Source organism: Saccopteryx leptura, chromosome 10, assembly GCF_036850995.1.
Source record: "Saccopteryx leptura isolate mSacLep1 chromosome 10, mSacLep1_pri_phased_curated, whole genome shotgun sequence".
Classification (NCBI taxonomy): domain Eukaryota; kingdom Metazoa; phylum Chordata; class Mammalia; order Chiroptera; family Emballonuridae; genus Saccopteryx; species Saccopteryx leptura.
Window position 1 is genome coordinate 13,315,843 of NC_089512.1, and position 22,716 is coordinate 13,338,558.

General features: G+C 43.6%; 1 protein-coding gene across 5 annotated transcripts in view; it reads right to left on the bottom strand.

The window, feature by feature from the left end:
* Positions 1 to 22,716, bottom strand: part of MYRIP (myosin VIIA and Rab interacting protein) — a 223,616-nt gene that overhangs the window by 181,389 nt on the left and 19,511 nt on the right. For 4 of the 5 annotated variants that reach the window (XM_066350731.1, XM_066350730.1, XM_066350733.1 and 1 more), the window contains one exon: positions 6,757 to 6,900. In XM_066350731.1, the coding sequence (XP_066206828.1) occupies positions 6,757 to 6,866 (110 nt within the window). In that variant the 5' untranslated portion in view covers positions 6,867 to 6,900. Of the gene's footprint in view, positions 1 to 6,756; positions 6,901 to 7,020; positions 7,036 to 22,716 lie in introns of those variants that run through there. The other variant, XM_066350732.1, reaches the window with a different exon arrangement.

Consider the following 22,716-nt stretch of genomic DNA (forward strand, 5'->3'; position numbering starts at 1 on the left):
GACAAACAGCAGCATTTCTCTCTGCCTGTAGAGAATTCTCTAATACCCAGAAGAAGGGAAAGTTCCTTGCTGTAGGAAAAGCGAAACCAGAACACTACTTGAATTTACCAAACAGGTATGGATACTGTTTAAAGGGCACTTTAATTATTTAATTTGCGGACCTACTAATCCGCCCTGGAGTAAGCCACGCACAGACGTCACCCTGAGTCCTAACGAGTCCTTACTACGGCCCAGGGGCTGTCCACTGGGCTTTCTGTGTATTCATTCATTTAACCCTCACAACGCCCCCCGTCAGACCTCCCCGACAGCCTCGCTGCGCTGCGGGGAAAGCAGAGGCATGGAAAGATGAGGGCACATGCCCCAGGTCACACGTCAGGTGAGGATTCTCTGGCTGCAGAACCAACCAGCATCAATCAACCCTTTAGTTGTTCTATTTTCAGCAAGGCAAGCCGTGCAACTGAGCGCCTGGCCTGGAACAGCCCTGCCAGGCCTGTGCGCGGAGGTTCGTGTCAAACGAATAACTAGTGCGCGCAGGAAGGAGGCCCGGTGATGCGCTCGACAGTGAATCGTACAGCCTCTCTCTCTCCCGCTGCCCCATACAGAACTCCAAAGCGCGACAGACAGTGTAGCCCAGTGCGCCGACTTCAGGACCACACATAGCTGCGTATTACTCTGACAGCAACTGAAGCTTTGAGGATCTGGTTCTGGACTCACCCCTTTGGATCAACGTGGTGCCAGGGGAACCGACCCAGGAGGGGGAAAAGGAGAAGGCAGGAAGGGAAGAGAAGTGACAGAGGGCGGGGCAAGGCCACATGGCTGAAGGCGAGGCCCTGGGCGCATGCGGGTCTCTGGCACCGGCCACTCCCCTCAGGGCACAGAGATGCAGCGCAGGGAGGGAGACGACTCACAGCCACGGGTGTCGGACCTGGGGCCTTGTCTGTGCCTTGGTCCCGGACTGGCGCGAGCACCTAGGTGGGCTTCCGCTCTGGTGAGCAGGACAGTAGGGTAGGGGGTTCTGTTGATAGGATTGGAGAGCACCACTGAACCCCACCCCTCTAACTGGGAACCAGGGGCAGCCTTGAGAACTGAGGACACCCGGGCTCCAGGCGCATCCCTGGCACAGAATGGGGCGGAGTCTTGGACCAGGACATCTTACATCAGGCCGGGAATGGGCCCTAGCGGCCTGGAAGACGTGAAAGGCCAGCCAAGCACGATAAGGTGGGAGATGACTAGGGGTAACTGGCACAGCTCCAGCAGCTGACCACACGCAAGCGTGTCTGGGGGAGCCTGGCAGAGGGCAAGGAGATAGGCCGTTTCAATGCTAGTGCTGGAGGTCGGGAACCAAAGACCCTGCCAACCTACCAGGCAGGTCACCACGTGTAGAAACCCCAAATCCAGCTAGACACGCAGGAACTGGGCGCTCTGGCAAGGGGGTAAGAATCAGCCAGCGGCGGGGTCCGGGCCCCACACACACTAGTAGCTGATGCAGGGTGGGAGCCCGTGAGGAGGGCCGGAAGGGGCAGAGGAATGGCAGAGGGCTGGGACTCGGGGCACACCAGAAGCCAGGCTTTTCTGGGGATCCAAGGCCTCAGTATGGTTTCCTAAAAAGACACCTTGAAGCGGGAGCAGGAATCTCCCATCTGAGAGAAGGCACTTCCTATACGTCACCCTGAGAATCAGAGGGGCTGTTGATGCATTTCTGTACAAAGATATCAGCTTAGAGACTGGACCAGGAGGAGGGCCCGTTGGCGTCTGGCCATGAAGGCAGGGGCCTGTTTCCAGGAACGGAGCAAGTTCATGGGAACGAGGAAGCTGTCATTCCTACAGCAGGGCAAGGAAGAAAGTGAAGCTCTGATTTCCACACTGTCCATCTGGGCTCTTTCGTCCGTGTTTTGGATCGTTTCTGGCTAAATGATTGTGTTCGTGCCTGAATTACTGTGGTTGAAGAGAGCTGCTTTAATAATAGCTAGAAAGCCTTTCCTCTTTATTCTCTTTCAAGTCCTGAGCTCTATGCACAACTCATGCCAAAGAAATGCTTTCGGCAGCCAGAGGCCCGAGAAAGGAAGGCTCTGCCAAGAATGGTGCCACAGAAGCTTTATCAGAGCCCAGCAGAGCTGAACCTCTGACATCTGCAGTAGAAAAGTAAATAAGATCAGGAACTTCGAGCCACAAAAGCAACCTAGTAGAAAATTGTTTTTTAAAGAATATGGGATGATGGGGAGAATGTATCCAGAATCCAGGATCTGCAAATTAGCAACTGAACGTACATCTTTGAAGGGCTACAGACTTAAAAGTGAAGGGAATTAGTATGATTCCCTTTTTTTTTCTACATCACAGCGCATTTGCAGCATCAAACTCTCTTGGCCATTTGTGAAGGCAGACCCCCCCCCCCAGGTGGATATGTGATAACTTATAATTTCATGGTGCCAGAGACGTGATAAAAATTATAAATATGTGGTCATGTATTATTTCAAAGGCCATGACATACTTGATCAGCCATTAGTTAACTTCAGAGGACCATCAAAGGGTTGATTCTGTCCTAAGACGCATAAAACATGGCATGAATATGTTGTGCTTTCTTTTTTAGACTGTATATTGAAACCCATACCAGCGCATTATTCTGAGACCACCTTCACATGACATAAATGACGATACTATATAGCAAAGGCCAATACATGATTATGTAACTGAAACTTTAGCTGGATCCTTCAGCTACCCAAAAACCTCATTTAAAAAGGACTAGCTCCGAACAACTTAGCTTTGGGGTCCTATAAATTCCAAACCACCTAATGTAGCATTCCAGGCCAGGGCTGTCCAATGAAAATATAATATGAGCCATGTATATAAAGTTTTCCAGTAGTCACATTTTCCAAATGTCACGAATGAAGCTGATGAAATTAGTTTTAATTATACATTTTAGTTTAAAATGTAACTTTGGTACATTTCAATGTGTTTTCATTATGAAATTTATTAATAAGATAGTTTTCATTATTTTTTTCATATTAGAGCTTTGAAATCCAGAGTGAATTTTACTCTGCAACTACATCTCATGTTGGACAAGCCGTATTTGAAGTGTTCAATGACAAGTGTGGGTAATGACTACTGTAATGTCCCAGATACCCCTTCCCCGTATCTTGACTTAAACCCTACTACTTCCCCATCCTTGCATACACCCCAAGTTTTTGCAAAGACGGGGATGGACCAGACTTTCTAAGATGGCCCTGATGTCACCCACTCTGTCACATGGCTCCTCGGTGCCCCTGTTCTCAGTGCCATGGACAGTGTTCTGTCCTGGTTACTGGCCGCAGCTATGGGGCATCTCTGCCCGGACTGAATTTACTTCTGACTATGTGACACTGGAGCAAGTTACTGACATCTTATTAGAGCCTTAGTTTCCCCATTTTGGAAACAGACAAGAACAGTGTTATTCCCGAGGTGGCTGGGAATGTAGAGAGGTGATATCACTGGAACACCACGCTCTACTCAACCCAAGTAGCGGAGTGGCAAAGCAGTTTCTTGCTCCCCTCTGCCCCGGCGCAGGGCCTGGTCTGGGGTTGAGAAAATGCCCCCTTTCCCTTCCTGATTCCTTTGCCCAGGATGCTCCCCGCTGCCCAGAACACTGTGCTAATCCACTCACAACACCCTGTCTGTCTCAAGGGTCAGATCACAGGCACCCGCCTTCAGGAAGGCTCCCTTTTCCTACATCCCAGCTCCGGGATGGAAGCGTTTCCACGGCTCTGACTTAATGTTTTTATTTCTCACTCTCTATAGCATCCTAACCGTTCATATCAGACTTAGCTCACCTCGTGAGCCCTTCCTCAAGGGTTAAGACCCTGATTAAATCTGTGAGCCCCTCCTTCTCTCCCTCCTCCTATCACTCCGCCTTCACATCTGCCTGCCCAGGAAGCTCCTGACATTCAATGTGATTTCAAAGCAAATCAATGGATACCCAAAGGCTTTGATTAAATATACTTGACCTTTTCATTGTTAATGAATAATACCAATAATAATGAAAAAGGAGATTTTTCAAAAATCTTGTGAGCTGTCCTCTAGCTAAGAGATTGATACTCAGTACCCTATGCTCCTTCCTGCTTCAGAGGGCCCCACACCTGCCCTCGATAAGGGTCCAGGTCCTCTCCCAGCATCTCCCCATCTGACACCTCCTGGGCCTTCCCCGTCACACAGTAACCCTCTAACGGAGCTGTGTCCGACCCCCAGCCATCCATCATAAAGTGCACTGCCCTGGGCTCTGCTATTTCAGGGCCCAACCAGGTGACTGGCTGGCTAATGCGCCCCACCAGCGCTGAGGAGGGAGTGCTCCTGCCCGCAGTGGCTCTCCTCTGAGACGGCAGATGCATTCACTGGGCAGGTTAATGCCACGGCATCACTGGGCATCTCAAGAGCCCCAAGGGGCCCGTGCAGGGATGCTGATCGGAAGTGCTCTGTGCATGCAGTTAATCTACAAGCCACGGGACATATTTATTCTGACTGAGTGAAGACAAGGCGGTCCGATTTCCAGCTTCCAGGGAAGATGCCACCAGGGATGTTTGTTAATGCATGAGCTCAATCTAACCATCCAAACAAAGAACACTGAGTACGAAGGCATTTTACTTTTGGAAAAAAAGTAACTTCTTGAAAAATTAAGGTCTTATAATACAATTTTCATTTGTTTAAAAGAAAATTTGTTCTTTCTACTTAAAAAAAAAAAGTGGTGGTTAATCCTCAAAGGAGTCTCTGTATAATAGACTAGCAGACACTCAGATTACTTCTGGTTTAGGGAGAGGCTTTGCTTCCCTCCAGCGGCTCTTCCACATCCCCTGGCAGGTCTTATTTATTTCCTCACAACACTGAGACTTGACTCTTGGGGGCTGGAAGATTGCCCCGACAGGCCACGTCAGCAAGTGAGTCATTGGCACCATTAGGGCCGCAGAACCGCGTCTCCAAGCACATCTTGTCCCCTCCCTGACCAGGGAGAAGGAGTATGCACGCTGTATCTGAGGACGGCGGCAGCCAAGTCTCTCAGGAAGAGACTGGGCAGGAAGTCCCCTGCCACTTCCACTCTCCCGCCCTGGCCCTCCCTTCCTTCCCCTGGCCCTCGCCCTGGCCCTGGCCCTCGCCTGGCCCAGCGGTCCTTGGCAGGCTTAATGACGTTGCGAGCTCAGCAAACCCCGGCCATTAGTGGCCAGCTGCAGTTACAGAAAACAAGTCCATCGAACCTAACCCCTGCTCCCCCACGGACCAAGTCCGACATCAGCAGGTCTTTGGACGTTATCCAGGTGCTAACCAGCTTCTTGTCGGTATACGGTCAACGAGAAATTCTCAAGTCTGTGGCTCTCTCGTTTACTGCCTCCGAAATGCCTTAAGCTGAACACCAGAGCACCGTGCAATTAATGGTCATTTTAAAAACCACTTTTATAAAGGTGCCTATAGCAAAGTCCCTTTCTGTCCCCATTTTCTTCCCCCTCTGCCCAACTCTGCCTGTTTCCCAACCCCTTTTTCTCTGGCTATCACCACACTGTTCTCTCTCTCTCTCTCTGTTTTTAACTTAATCCCTTCACCTTCTCTGATCCAGCCCCCAGCCCCCTCCCCTCTGACAGCCGTCAGTCTGCTCCGTGTGTCCTCGCCTCTGTCCTCTGTCTCTATTCCATGGTCAGGTTTATGGACGGAGGAGCTAACGCTGACTTGCCATCTGGTTCTCATGCGCTCGGCCCAACATGTGACCTCACTTCCATCACTGACTCCTTCACTCTGCTCAGCTGAGCAGCAAGAGTGTTTCCAAGAACATTCCCCAAGGGCGTATCATCGGCAGAGGAGTCAGAAGACCCCAGCCCTCTGGGCCTCAGTTTCCTCCTCTATAAAATGAGGGGGGGTGGCGCTGGGCCCGGTGACCCCACCCCAACCTGGTGATCACTTTTGTACCAGGTCTTCAGAGCTCTTTCCCTGCAGCAGGGCAGAGGAGTGTTCTAACAAAGACTCTACGTAGAGGTATGAGTGTCGCTCTCCCAAGAACTGTTCGGTGACACTGGCTATTTTTGAGATGCACCTGCCAACAGGAAAACTAAGCCAGGAGCAAGCTCAAGCAGCCATTGCCATCGCAAACTCCATCCATTCTGCAGCTAGTAACTGACAGGGTGAGCAGCCCTAACAAGACCTTGACTGGGGGTATGAACAGTCTCATTTCTTAACTAACTTTGTGATGCCCAGCACTGAACCTGGTACGCCATTCTACAGAGGACAAGGTGTTTGTTTGTTTGTTTGTTTATTTATTTATTTGGTGAGAGGCAGGGAGGCAGAGACAGACTCCCACATGCATCCCAACCAGGATCCACTCGGCAAGCCCCCTACCAGGGGATGCTCTGCCTGTCTGGGCCACTGCTCCATTGCTCGGCAACCCAGCTATTTTAGTGCCTGTGGCAAGGCCATGGAGCCATCCTCAGCACCGAGGGCCAAGGAGGAAACATTTGAGCCATGGCTGCAGGAGGGGAAGAAAGAGAGATAGGTCAGGTGGGGGATGGTTGCTTCTTCTGCATGCCCTGAACGGGAATTGAACCTGGGACTTCCATATGCCAGGCTGATGCTCTACCGCTGAGCCAATCAGCGAGGGCCAAGGTGTTCTTAAATACCCATAAGTGTGTGTTTACGTGACATAAATACTTCCAAACTCGGAGCTAGGAGCAAGGAATGTTCATAGGAGACCTGTTTCCACTTGCCCACATAGGGTCCACCGCACCCAGGAAGGCAATAGAAGCCTCTCACCTTAGCCGTTCTTCCTCTTTCTTTCGAAGGTTGAAGTCTCGCTGAACCACCTGGAGAACATGCTCCGTTTCATCGTCGGTCAGACCAGACAGGTCCAGCTTCCGCCCCATGGTTTAACGCCAAGCACAGACGAGAAGACAAGACCTGAGAAATCAAGGAGAGACCGCAAACTGAGGGCAAGATAAAAACTGTTGATAGATGAAATCAACCCATTTTGTTATTAAACAGAAATGGAAACACTGTTTCTGTAAGCTAGCATCTTACTGTGCTCTCACACTCAGCGAATATTCACAGATGACTTCAGCCGGGCTACAGATCAGAAGGAAAGGCACTGACCATCTGCCGGTTTCATTCATCCTAACTCTTCAATTAGAAATAAGTAAGTTTTTCTCTTCAACAAAATAAAGCACACACGAGACCGAGAGTGGATTTCCATAAAACGTCAACAGACAATAATCCAAACATTCTAAATTTCTATGGATTGAAGTTTTAAATTCTAAGTAATGTGATTGCAAAATAAAATACATAATATTTAAAAAAACATAAGACACTGTGTGTGTCCTTGAACTTTTCATCACATGAATATGAAATATAAACTAGAAATCAATAAACTCTCCTCTGCATAAGGGGAAAAACATACAAAAATAATCTTATGTTGTCATTTTCAGCAGCAGGAAAGATAGTATTTCAAAGAAACACCTCCCAGCAGTGCATAGCTAATGATTATGGGAAACTATATTTTTAAAAATCATTTTTAATGCACCCAGAGATAAAATTAAATAAATAATGCTAGCAAATCACCCCAAACTGAAGGCTGTCATAAACATAAATGCAAACATCCTTAGCAAAATGTTAATGGAAGCAATCCAGCAAGATTTCAAAACAATTATTATCTACCACATCCAAGCAGTTGTAGCTAAGTGAGGCCAGGCTGCTCCGGCATTCAAAAATCAATCAGTGAAATTCAGCATGTTAACGGAATAAAAGGGGAAATCCTATCATCATTTCAATAGATGCAGAAAAAGCATTTGACAAAATGTTATGCCCATTCATGATGGAAACCCGCTGTACAACATAGACCAGAAGAAAATCTCCTCAATCATTTAAAGGCCATTTAAAAAAAGAAACAATAAAAATCTACAATTAATATCACACTCGATGATAAAAGACTGAATGCCTTCCTCTAAGATCAGGGAAAAGGAAAGAATGTCTACTCCCGCTACTTCTACCCAATACCGGATGTCTTTACTATAAAGCTACGTTAATCAAGACACAGTGGTATTGGCATGGAGGTAGGTAGGTTTGCTAGGGCTATTATAACAGATTGCCACACACTAGGCCAGTGGTAGTCAACCTGGTCCCTCCCGCCCACTAGTGGGCGTTCCAGCTTTCATGGTGGGCGGCAGCGGAGCAACCAAAGTATAAATAAAAAGATAGATTTAACTATAGTAAGTTGTTTTATAAAGATTTATTCTGCCAAACTTAACAAAAATCTGATATAAAATACTTGGTAAATAATTATTATTATATGCTTTAACTTGCTGTAACTCTGCTCTATAAATTTTATGAAGTAAAGTTACTTCCCTACTTTATAAATCACCATTACTGTGGAACCAGTGGGCGGTTAGAAAATTTTACTACTAACAGAGATACAAAAGTGGGCGGTAGGTATAAAAAGGTTGACTACCCCCTGCACTAGGCGGTTTGAACAGCAGAGATTTATCTTCTCACAGATCTGAAAGTTACAAGTCTTCGCTTGCTATTCAGATGAAGGTGATCTACCGTCAGTCTCCAAATAATACTGATAATCATAGAGAACAGAACAGTCTCAGTCCTTAAAAGTCTTTTGTTAAGTAATTAAAAACCTCATGACTGTATGACACAAACTAATCTCAAGATTTAACCAATAAATCACAACAAAAATTTCAAGTACTTAAAAAATTTTTTCATGCAAATAATGCTGTCTGTCAAAAGCAAATCTTTGGTCCCCTTTGCCCAGTGATGTTGGGGGAGGGGTGGAGGTCGGAACAGGGAGGTAACCCAGTGCACCTGCTGGTCCACAGAAGTAATTAGTGGTAAGACTCCACCTATCAGCGGCAAAGGTACAGGGGAGCTGCATAAATTATCCTCTTCTGGTCTCTGAAGTTTAGGAAGAGACAGATTAGAGGGCACAGTGAAAATGGAGGCTGACTGCTTCCTATAAAACACCCCACTGAAGGTGATAATGGCACTTTAGAGTTTCCCAGAAGGTGACACGTCTGTCCCCATTCACTTTACTTCACTGGGTTTTGATATCTGAGAATTCTAAATGAGATTCTAAGGTACCCAGTTAGTAAAAGACTGAAGTGGCATCTCTGATCATATCAAATCTAAGAAGAATGATCGGGACCCAAGAGAGATAAATGGTTTCTGTAAAGAAATAAATGCAGTAGCTCTAAATGGACAAGTCTGAGAATAATGAGAAAACCTTCTTTTGGTGGGGGGAGGGGTGAAAGCTTCTTCCTTTTTCTACAATAAACACAATTAGCTTCCCTGAGCAACAAGAGAAACAGCATCTTAGGGCTGGAGAAAGCTCAATATCCCTGAGTCAGAGGTCACTCGGGTATGATTCTTCCATCTAAAGATGATGGACTGCGAGCCCAGAAGAAGGGGGTGATTATCCAGACCAGAGCCGATTCAAATGCTCCCGACACCCAGCCCAGTGCTCCTGCCCCTGGATAGCTCTGGTTTATACCCAACTAAGACGGTAGCGGAGAGAATACATTTTAAACGAAGTAATGAGAAAATTAATATGACTTCAAGGTTTAATTATATCACCATTTCCCTAATGTGTGTTTCTCAGGTTACTGTTCCCATAAGTGGTCTGAGAAAGGGGAGCTCAGCAGTTAAACGAATTTGAGAAACGCTGCAAACTGCATTGCTCTCTTGGGGATGCTCAATGCATGGATGCCTATCAGAGCCTCTGAGAAGTCTGTCGCTACAGAACCAGGTTGATTCTGTTTAACCCTGTGTTTCTCAAATGTGTTTGTCCACAGATATCTCTTTCTTTGATAACAGCTACCCCTTCACATCCAAAGAAAATGACTAGCTGGGAAACACTGCAGGGAGTCCATCCCACGATGACAAACTCCAGTAGCTACTCTAATGAGATTACTGAATTGGGTTAGCTGTGTTTTTTTTTTTTTTCTGTACTTTTCTGAAGCTGGAAATGGGGAGAGACAGTCAGACAGACTCCCGCATGCGCCCGACCGGGATCCACCCGGCACACCCACCAGGGGCTACGCTCTGCCCACCAGGGGGCGATGCTCTGCCCCTCCGGGGCGTCGCTGTGTTGCGACCAGAGCCACTCTAGCGCCTGGGGCAGAGGCCAAGAGCTGTGTTTTTAATGTAATTATCACAAGAAGCTACAGAGTTAGATGAGTTTTAGAAGATGATGATTTAAAAAAAAAAAACTGAATGCATACAACTTTAAAGTTGGAAAACCAAAACAAATTTAGAATTGTCCACACTGTTCCTGACTCGAATAAGTCTCACGAAGAAGAATATAACACTTCTTTAGGAAACTGGTTAACACACACTTTGTGAATAAAAACACCCAGAATTCCAAGAATACTAAATCTATACAGGAAGGTTCATCATGAAAGGTTAATGTCTGCACAAGCGACTTTCTGGAGAAGTCAAGGACATAAGGTTGAATGAGATTTTTACAAATCTATAGTAAGTCTCTGTGTGTGTGTGTGTGTGTGTGTGTGTGTGTGTGTGTGTGTGTGTGTGTGTGTGTGTGATGTACATAACTTAAAGAGGAAAGTAAAGAGATTAACTTGGAACATCCAAAGTCCTAAAAGTGATACAGGGCAAATACTGCTGGGGCTTCCTGCTTTGACAATGGCTAGATCTTGACTAAAACTGAAGAGAAATTTCTTATTCCTATAAAGGAATCTAAATATTAGAACTCTCTCATTTAAGGCACTTGGTAAGGGGGAGTGGGATTTGGCCTGGGAAGGAAAAAAATACACATGAGATATACTTTCACTGTGACCATTCTTTGGAGCAAGTGGTGCTCACTGTCCTTCATTTCTCCACCGTCATGGGTGTTTCACAGGAATGGTCCAGAGCAGACGTGGTTACGCCACTGGGCACAGCTGACTGGACCAACACTAAATGTCAGAGTCACTTTCCTGGGACTGACATTAACATTCAGCTTGTTGATCTCGGTGGCCTCCTGCAATACTGCCTGAGAATGCCACCAAATGCCCTTTTATCTCTGCCATAATATTTCCATTTTGCTTTTTTTTTTTTTATCACTTTGGTTTCTTTAACTCACTAACAAATGGTCCTTAAAACTCTCACAAACCTGACATGATTGGCCAACTATCCCAATACCATTTATTAATCAAATCTCTCTGACTTAAATGGCCCATGAATAGATAGATAGATAGATAGATAGATAAATAAATAGATAGATAAACAACACACAAACACACATGGATCTTTCTTAGGACTTTCTGTCCCGATCTGTCCTAAGCTGGAGATCTACTAGCTGATCTCGTGCCAGCAGTACACTTTAAAACCTGGCATTGCAAATCACCTCTCAGTATTTTTCCTTTCAGAATTGTATGATTAACATTACTGTGTCCACTTATGTCCCTACATGAACTTTAAATCATTTTACCAAGTTAGGAGTAAAAATTCAAATAAATATTTTATTGATTGAGAAATGTATTAATTCATTTAGAGAAGAACTGTTAGGTTTTCTATATTAGGTCTTCTCATAAAGGGACTGGGGGGACAGGTAAAAGTTTTTAAACTTGGTGGAGAACCTAAAAATAACACCAAACTTTTGCTGCATAAAATAAGAAAGCTTACAGAGGAAAAAAAATTAATAAAATTAAAAGGTAAGTGACAATCTGGGGGAAAACAGGACGGATGATTATTTTAATATATTATATTAAGCATCCTTAAAATTCTCTAAAAGATAAAGTTACAAAGTTCATGGAGAAAAGCAGTTCAGCAACTACCAATATCCAAAACATAGGTTAATAAAATACTCCGTATCACTAGTAACCAAGGAAGCTAAAACCAAAGGGAAAGCAGACCACTTTCCCAGAATCACGCACCTTGTAGCGGGCTCCAGTCTGTGCTCTGAACCACCAAGCAAAGCTGCCTCACCTAGCTAAAATATTTCAAAATCATGTTAACCAACCAGCCAGAAATAATGTGTAATCTAATGCTAGGACTAGAATAGAAACATTAAATTACTATTGAAATGGTTTTTAATGTCAGTTTGAGCCTCTAAATCTCTATTTTGGTAGCTACCTTTACAAAGTATCTTAAGACTGGTGGTAGGGTTTAATGTGACCTGCAGTGCAGTCCAGTGCACAGGCCTAATGGATCCTTTTATCGGATGCAAAAAGGAAGGACGTTCTGGAGAAGACCAAATTTTCTTTGGGCATCAGAACTGAAACTGGGGCCACAGGGAAAGAAATCAACATGCAAAGCATCGACCACTTTCTCCTCTGTGAAATGGAAGTGATCCTAACTGGGGGCAAGCCCACGGGTCTTCAAACCATGCGGCAATCCCCCAGAAAAAAGAAACCAAGAAAGAAAATTGAAGAGTAACGGAAGAAAACGAAAGGAGACACAGAAAAACATAATAGAGAGAACAGACAGAAATAAGCTATCTGAAAAATGCAAAAAAAAAAAAAAAATTTCTGGAACTAAGAAATATATATTAATTTGCAGAGTAAAAGGAACCACTGAGTGTCCAATACTATGAGTGAACAATGACCCACATTTAGGTGCATGGGAGTAAATTTCAGAACACCCGGTTTAAATAATGGTAATAAGAAAATTTGCTGCCATTTAATGTATTGATCCATTTAGTCATCACATAGTCTTAAGAGATAGAAACAATTATTACACCCATTTTTCAGATGAGTAAATGGAGGCAAAGAAAAGCCAAATAACTTGTTAAGGTAACACATCTTGACAGAAGATCAATAATACGAAATGAAGCAAGGTGTCTGGTTCCAGAGCAGACCTCTTAGCATCCACATTGCCTTTGTAAGCAAAAACTAAAGGCACAAAGCTAAATTTTTCTCAAGGAAGAACTGGCTGGATACATTGTATATAGTGCTAGATACAATGCTTATTCCTTGGAAAATTATACAGCTATTAAAACTGAGTTATTCTAAGGGAGTTCCAATCATAGAGAAGTAGACTGTATCAGACTAACCTTCCTGCAGATAACAATTACAAACTTTTGAAAAAAATATAAATATAGCTACTTGCAGGTTTAAGAGAACAGTCAAAAGAAGAGAAAAGTTTGAGGGGATCTGACCCTTGAAAGAAGGGAACTATATTTGTTGGGTAACATTCAGATTTCTAAGGCTTCTTCAAAGAGAACAGACAGCAGTCTGAGCTATGCAAGATGACTAGAGCTCATGAAATATCAGAAGATGCAGTTCTGAGCTATTTGGAAGTTAGGGGGAGGGGTGGACCCAGAAAGGAGGAAGCCCCAGAGGGGAGTTCTGAAATCTACCTATAAACTCCCCTCAAATCCTTGGCTGACCCCAGAACTGTGTATGTGGTAGGGGGTGGGGGGGGGAGATTCTAAGGAGCCCACTTGAAAGCAGTACATGGAACACTGAAAAACATGAGCAGAAATTTCAGCCGCTGCCCTTGTCAGTGAAGAAGAGTTTGGAGTTTGAGTCCTGCCAACTTAGAGGGTACTGGTAAACGCCTCAAGTTTTTCCTTTGAAACCAAAGAAGGGCCACATCTTAAGAGTAAAGATTATTTCCTGGGATTAAAATATACACTTACATGTAATGATAATGTAGAAATATATCTGAGTTATCTAAAATCATTTTTAATGATTCTAAGGGCAAAACCTGGAATAGATCCCTCCTAACAAAGTATAAAATCAAGCTCCATAAAACCAAGATGACTTGCCTGACCAAGCGGTGGCAAAATGAATAGAGCGTCGGCCTGGGATGCTAAGGACCCAGGTTCAAAACCCTGAGGTCGCTGGTTTGAGCATGGGATTATAGACATGACCCCATGTTCTCTGGCTTGACAGCCCAAGGTTGCTGGCTTGAGCAAGGGGTAACTGACTCAGCTGTAGCCCCCCCAGTCAAGGCACATATGAGAAAGCAATCAATGAACAACTAAGGTGCTACAACTGAGTTGATGCTTCTCATCTCTCTTCCTTCCTGTCTGTCTGTCCCTGTCTGTCCCTCTCTCTCTCTCTCACTCACTAAAAAAAACAAACAAAAAATCAAGATGACTTAACTGCCTTAAAAAACGATCTTTACAATATGTCTTCTACAATGTCCAATACACAGTCAATAATCACTAGACATGTGAAGAAAAAAAGCTACTCAAGGTCAAGGGGAAAAAAATAACATATACTGAAATAACCTGGATATTAGGATTAGTAGACAAAACACCAGGAATAAAATAAATATATAATTTAGAATAACTGTAAATGAAATGAACCCACTTTTTTTAAAAAAAAGGTAAACTGAGTTAAAAAGATAACAAATTTTATATTCTATATATGAGGCATATTTAAAACAAAAGAACTTATAGGGTAAAAGTAAGAGAATACACAAAAAATATATCACATAATAAATAAAAAGCAGAAGTTATAATATATATATCAAAGTCAATTTGCTACAGCAAATTTAAATTGTTTGATAATCTGTATATTTTAAGAAAGAATAGAATTTGATATATCTATATTCATTGATATCTCCTTGGTATATTGTTTAGTAAAAAATGCTTTGGAAACACATTTGGTATGAAGACATGCAGTATACATACCTTCAAAAATATTCATTAATCATCTTCTGAAAGTACCAGGTGCATACTCTTGGAAAATTAGACCAAAGTGTGTAGAGAGTTGGAATTGTTAGGACAGTAATTTTATGTTCCTCTAAATAAACATTTATTAACTATAATCAAAAACTATGTGAACTGTGCATATATACAGTTCATTTTGGGGGAAAAGTAAATAAAAAATAATATGATTTATGAAAAATAAAGCTGGGCTATGAGACAAAAAATTTATTAGTAGTCCATATTTTATAAATAAACCTTGAGGGCTAAGTACACAAAGAGATACAAAAATATGCGATAGTTTTGGGGCATCCATGATGTGTGACAACTGCAGAAAACTTAACAGCATATAGAGCAGCTGTACTGGTTCAATTTATTTTGCTATATATTTTGTATAATATATATAGAATGTTTGACACTTTGTAAGCCCTTTTATATCATTCTCTCAACTTTATGCTAATAACATGAGAAATTGTTTTTAGAAAGCTAAGAATGATTCTAGATAATTCGGATCTATTTCTACATCATCACCACATCACTGCAAACATGATCTCTACTGGCCAAACGTGTGGTCTAAGTGATGTTAATAACTATGATGCTAATGAATTAATAATAACAACAGTGGCTAATATTTTTACATTGTATTATTTGTGACAGGCTCTGCTCTAAAATCGTATTATAATTTTAGACCTAATCTCTATTTGAGGGAAACTGAGGCACAGAGAGTGAAATAAGTGGTCCAATGTCACCAACAGGTCAGTGGCTGTGCCAAGCTAAAGGAGACTTGACCGCTGAATCTAGGTTCCTAACCTAAGCGCCATCTGACCCTGCTGCTCAAAGGGTCAGTAGAAGAAGCAATCACACTGACCAGATCTTTCCTTCCATGGGTATGAAACCATTTTTAAACGATGGCCCTAAAGTCCATGCTGTTTTTAAATTTGAACTTGAATCATAAACCCACATTTATTTAAATATTAGAAGCCCTTGGCTAACCGAAAAGATCTAACTTATTTGGCACAAATTCAAGGACATGCCCTAGAATCTTTCTCCATGGGGCATCTCCAAGTATATTTTGCCTTCCGCAAAGTTATCCCCTTCTTGGATTAGATGAACTCCCGCTGGATTCCAGAGCGGGATATAGCTACAGCGCACTGGAAGTTCCCCGGGCATGTGTCATTAAATCCCAGTAAATCTCCAGCAGGTCTGACAGCCCACCTACACAAGAAAGGAGACTGGAAAGACTAATATCCTCAGCTAGGGTATCAGCGCTATCATTTCTTCGGCAGAAATCAAGATCAGAAAACCTGAAGACATGACATTGCTCATTTCACACTAAAAGACCTATCAGTCAGTATATCACCCAATTATAGTGTGAGCTTCTGCTGACACCCAGAGAGACTCAAATGCCCCTGTTGCTCAAGATGCTGATAAAGTGTCTGCTGCAATTAAGCTCATAAATAAAGGAAGTTTAAATTTGGAATTTTCAATGGAAAAAAAAGGCAAGTTAACTAGGGGTAAGGCAGATAAAAACATTTTTTTTTTTTAACTACTTGGAATTTGTATCCAAGTTTATATTTCAGTTTCCTTTGGCTTCCTTCATTTGTAGGATTTGGGGAAAAGACACGAATACTGATTAAAATACCATTTTAAATAAGCACTCCTGAAAATGGATAGAAAATAAAAAACTAAAACAACAAAAAATTTTTTTTACTAACCTAACAGCAATCCTATAGCCAGGAGGAAACATCTATTATAAAACTCAGGCTGCCTGACCAGGTGGTGGCGCAATGGATAGAGCGTCGGACTGGGATGCGGAAGGACCCAGGTTCGGGACCCCGAGGTCGCCAGCTTGAGTGCGGGCTCATCTGGCTTGAGCAGAGAGCTCACCAGCTTGGACCCAAGGTCACTGGCTCCAGCAGGGGGTTACTCAGTCTGCTGAAGGCCCACGGTCAAGGCACATGTGAGAAAGCAATCAATGAACAACTAAGAAGTCGCAATGCGCAACGAGAAACTGATGATTGATGCTTCTCATCTCTCTCCGTTCCTGTCTGTCTGTCCCTGTCTATCTCTGCCTCTGTAAAAAAACCAAACAAACAAACAAACAAAACAAAACAAAACAAAACAAAAAAAACCTCAGGCTTAGCTCCGGCTAAATGAAAACATTAGTCTACCTGCCTCATTTGAGAATTCTGCGCCATATCAGCCGTTAACTTCGAAAGGAATTACGATGCCTGGTGCAGCCTGACCCAGCCCTTCTTGGCGTCCATATCCCTGCACATCATTCAGTCTGCACCTGCACCAGGTATCCCCTCCCTCTCTCTTTCAGGACAAAGTCAAGATGTCCAGAAGAACTGCACTTTGCTAGAGAGGTCTTCCAGGAACAGGAAAAGAAAGCTTCCTGGCTTGAGATCCTAAGCCCTTTCTATTGATATCTGGGTGTGAGGGGCTAGCGCTCCAGTGGTGCCCCCATGCTTACCCTGGGCGTGGCTATATGCCCTGCAGTGTCCCCAGCATGGGTGCTGCAGGTCTCCCTCCTAGCCGTGACATCCACACAGCTCCCCCAGTTCAGGATCCATCTCAACTCTAGAAAAGCTTCTTTGTCCAGTCCAGGCGCCCCCACTTCCTACTGCCTCCCCTCTGCTCCAGCACTTTTCCTGCTGCCAGCCTACAGCGGTCTGCTTATGACAGAGCTCGTTGAGGTCAGGGACCATACACTGTTAGTCTTTATTTCCTCAATGCCCAATCAGGGTATTGAATCAATGTGTTGTGAGGTTGGTGAGAAGTTGGGAGAAGGAATATAAGTACTTTAGGTTTATCACAGAATGCACTACGTCCTGTAGATCAGTGGTCCCCAACCCCTGGGCCGCGGACTGGTACCAGTCCATGGGCCATTTGGTACTGGTCCGCAGAGAAAGAATAAATAACTTACATTATTTCTGTTTTATTTATATTTAAGTCTGAATGATGTTTTATTTTTTAAAAATGACCAGATTCCCTCTGTTACATCCGTCTAAGACTCACTCTTGACGCTTGTCTCGGTCACGTGATACATTTATCCGTCCCACCCTAAAGGCCAGTCCGTGAAAATATTTTCTGACATTAAACTGGTCCGTGGCCCAAAAAAGGTTGGGTACCACTGCTGTAGATAATGTCCTTTAACACTAGAAAACTAGGAAAGGCAGAATTATCAGTCCCATGTTACAGATGACAAAACTGATGCTTAGTTTGATTAAACACCTGCCTGATGTAATGCCAATGGCAGTCAAAGAGGTGGAGTCAGATCCAGGCTGAGTTTGGGCTCTAGGCTCTCTCCCTCCCTACTTAGAGCAAATGCAATTCCTCTGTTGATAGACGTATATCAGAATTCCACTAAATTCTGAAGCCATCTTTCAGATGACATGACTTTTCACCACCCTTTCTACTACTCTATAAATCTTTATCAGTTGAATTCCCAAACACTGACCAAACATTTGAAAATGTTTAAAGGGCGGGAAGAGGTTTCTCACAGCCTCTGAATTTAAAGCATGGTGTTTATTTTGTTCACATCAAAGTGGCTTCAGGCCTATCAGGCTTTGATCAATCAGGCAGTCCCCATAAAGTTGTACTTTGAGAGCAGACATATGATGTTTTCCTCTGCCCAATATCTATCCAAAACACATACTTTAGTAACACCACCTAACTTCATGCTTAAAAACTTCTACCGTTGGCCCTGGCCAGTTGGCTCAGTGGTAGAGCATCGGCCTGGCATGCAGAAGTCCCGGGTTCGATTCCCGACCAGAGCACATAAGAGAAGCACCCATTTGCTTCTCCACCCCCCCCTCCTTCCTCTCTGTCTCTCTCTTCCCCTCCCACAGCCAAGGCTCCATTGGAGCAAAGATGGCCCGAGCGCTGGGGATGGCTCCTTGGCCTCTGCCCCAGGCGCTAGAGTGACTCTGGTCGCGGCAGAGCGACGCCCTGGAGGGGCAGAGTATCGCCCCCTGGTGGGCAGAGCATCGCCCCCTGGTGGGCGTGCGGGGTGGATCCTGGTCGGGCGCATGCGGGAGTCTGTCTGACCGTCTCTCCCCATTTCCAGCTTCAGAAAAATACAAAAACAAACAAAACAAAAAACAAAAAAAACTTCTACCGCTACATTTAATGTGGTCTTGAATATGCTTAAAATATAAGTACAGGATACAGGCCAGGCCAATAAGACTCCCTTCCCCACCCCTCGCCCAAATTTGAATCCTATACCAAAAAACCTAAATGTTGTTTGTAGTTGTAGCTGAGTAATTCCCAAGGCCCCTCTATGAAGAGGTTCTCCATCTGTTCATATTACCAACTACCAAGATCCTTCCAGACATCCTAGTTCCTCCTTCTCTGAGGCCTCCGCATCTCTTTCCAAAAAAATTCCTTGTTTTGCTTGAATTAGGTAAAGGTTATTTCTGTCCCTTGCAATTAAAAAAAAAAATTCAAACTGGCATAATCACATGTATGAATAAAAGAACTCCTGTATCCTCACCTGAACAGGAGCTGAGATTACCTTCTAGGCATTTTAAACTAAAGCTTGAAAATAAAAATTTTATTAAGTATACATAAAACGTTTTAGAAATAACCATGTCAATTCATTGATTAGCTAATATTGGGATTAGAAAACACAGAGACAGATAATAAATTTTTATAGTAGAGATTTTTGTGTGGGGAAGAGGAGATAAATGTTCCACATAAGAGGGAAATGATAGAGACAAAGTTGATTTCAGTTCTTCACACACGACAGTAAATAACACCTATATAATTCCTTACCTAACTAGGCAATAGACAGCAACAGTCTGATCCTTCTTCTGAAGAAACAAGCTTGGAGAGATTTAGTAATCTACCCAGGGTAATATATTGTATCTATTCAACCCAGGGTTATATATTGTATCTAGTCATTCAAATGAATATTGGTCTCCTTCCAAAGTCTGCCTACTGTGACATTACTGCCTCCAAGTAGCATAAGTCATTCTCTTTTTTTTTTTTTTTTTTTTTTTAATCTTTTCTGAAGCTGGAAACAGGGAGAGACAGTCAGACAGACTCCCGCATGCGCCCGACCGGGATCCACCCGGCACGCCCACCATGGGGCGATGCTCTGCCCACCAGGGGGCGATGCTCTGCCCATCTTGGGCGTCGCCATGTTGTGACCAGAGCCACTCTAGCGCCTGAGGCAGAGGCCACAGAGCCATCCCCAGCGCCCGGGCCATCTTTGCTCCAATGGAGCCTCAGCTGTGGGAGGGGAAGAGAGAGACAGAGAGGAAAGCACGGCGGAGGGGTGGAGAAGCAAATGGGCGCTTCTCCTGTGTGCCCTGGCCAGGAATCGAACCCGGGTCCTCCGCACGCTAGGCTGACGCTCTACCGCTGAGCCAACCGGCCAGGGCCATAAGTCATTCTAATCTACCCAAAAGGCTTAAATAGCCTCTAACCCATGCTTAGATTATATAATCTTTACTTCCAAATGCAAATGTCAATTTCATGTCATATCTACTTAGTGGGCTACGCCAAGGAATATGAAGCAGACTGTCTTCTGCCAAATGTCTCAAGAACCACATCTTTAGCTCCTAGTAAATGATCTCAAGCTTTCAGTAACAGATATGCCTTGGTTTGAAACAGCTCCACTGAACTCAGAGCCAGCCTCGTCAAACCAGCATCAGGACCGGGAGGATATTCAGCACATTTTAAGACTAAAAACAGTCACCACACTTCAAGTGCAAGCCTGATAGGTGGAGGTTGCAAAGAAAGGTTCATCCCAAAAGAATTACTATTCCAAGTGCCAAATGAGAACCTTAAATGTAACGTGGTAAGCTCCACAAATCATATAAATGAGACATTTCCCTTATGTTAAAGAATCCATAACTACTTATTTGTTCTACAAACATCTGGAAATGTACTAAACATCTTCAGATATAAAAAGAAAAATATTGATCACTGTTCTCCATGTGTATCATAATTAAGCAATGGAGACATAGAGGTCAACAAACTGATCTCACATAAAGAGTGAGCCACACTCAGTCTGGGAAGTAACAGGGCTGAACAGCTTGGGAGTGCAAAGAACAGAAGGGGGCCCGGAAAGGGCATACAGAAGAATTACTAGTTGGAGACATCCAGATGCTGATCAAAGACTTCAAAGGAAAACCTGGGGAATAAAATATCCATAGGAGGTTTTCAAAACCTGCAATATATTCTTAAGAATCTACAAAGCCATGTGTACACATAGGGCTATGAGCATATAGAGGGCTGTGTATATACTCAGGAAAGAACTAAAAAGACTAATATCTCACGTCTAGGTGAACCTTCAGGCACTGAGCAAGCAAGAAGTGAAGGCTAAGACAAATGTATAAATTGCCTGCCAGAACATTAAAAACATACTCCAACATAAACCCCCAGTTTCTTTGGTAAAAGCTGGGAGATTTATTGATTCAGTGGGTTAAAGATATCTATATCCAATCAGCTTAGTGGATCCCTAAGCTAACCAAGCAGAACTTCAGTGACCACACATGACAAAAAATACCGTACTAACACAATTAGTCCGGATAAGTCACCTAACAAACAAAGAGGAACGGCGAAGGAGAAGGTGAGATCTGATTTTCAGTTATCACATTATATTATTTGAAATGCCCAGTTTTCAACAAAAAAAAACTATGATATGTAAAGAAAAAGAAAATTGACTCACAGAGAGGGATAAAAGTGGTCAATTGAAACTGTCCCTGAGAAAGGCCATATACAGTGGTCCCTGGAGATATGAGTTTAATTCATTCTGTAACCAAGCTCGTTAAGTCAAGTCAACTCGTATATCAAATAAATTTCTCCCATTTAAAATAACTGAAATAGATTTAATCTGTTCCAACCCTGTGAAACATCCTCAAACCATCCTAAATTATGAAAAAAGACATGTTTTTAATTAAGAAACACACATGTATACTTTACCAATGCATAACAAAATATATGAAATAAAATAAAAAAAGTGTTATTTAGTACTGTATTCTTTTTTTTTTTTTTTTTTTTTTTTTATTTTTATGAGGATGGAAACGGGGAGAGACAGTCAAACAGACTCCCGCATATGCCCGACTGGGATCCACCTGGCATGCCCACCAGGGGGCGACGCTCTGCCCACCAGGGGGCGATGCTCTGCCCATCCGTGGCGTCGCTCTGTCACGACCAGAGCCACTCTAGCACCTGGGGCAAAGGCCAAGAAGCCATCCCCAGCGCCCGGGCCATCTTTGCTCTAATGGAGCCTCGCTGCGGGAGGGGAAGAGAGAGACAGAGAGGAAGGAGAGGGGGAGGGGTGGAGAAGATGGGCACTTCTCCTGTGTGCCCTGGCCGGGAATCGAACCCGGGACTTCTGCACGCCAGGCCGACGCTCTACCACTGAGCCAACCGGCCAGGGCCTTTAGTACTGTACTCTTACCTTGGAGACAGATGAGCGCGGCTAACGGAGGTAAACAGCCGAGGAGGAGGGAGGGAGGAAGGGATGCAGGCACTGTAGACACATACACTAAAACTGCACTTTCTTAACACTAAATGTAAACTAAAATTGCATTTTCTTTACTTTAAACAAAACTAAAACTGCACTTTCTTTACTTAAAATGAAACCACAAAACTTAATTGTAAAAAAAATGCACTTTCTTAACTTTAAACTTAACCCTAAGCTTAACATTACGTATTTTTCATTTAATCATCACCTGTTTTTGCCTTTTTGGCTGCATTTTTGGCACCTTCACGACTTTTGAATAAAAATCTATCCAAAGAAGTTTGCTTTTGCCTGCCTTTTAAAGTGTTACAGAAATGTGACAAACAAGTGTCATTAAAAAGTGCTGAAGCATGACTGGTTGAAACTTTTTCTGGGTGTTTCTTTTCAGTGAAACTTGAAAGCTTCTCCCACATTGCCAGCATGTCTTTAATTTCACTTGTAGAAATCACTTCCTCCGACTCTACCTCCTCCTCACTACTAATCTCTTGCAGAAGCTCCGTATGTTGCATCATCTGTAGCTCCTTCAACTCCTCAGTTGAGAGTTCCTCCTCCTGTTCCTCGACGAGCTCATTTACGTCACCCTCATCTACCTCCAGACCCATCGACTTTCCGAGGGACACAATCTCCTCCAATGCTTCTA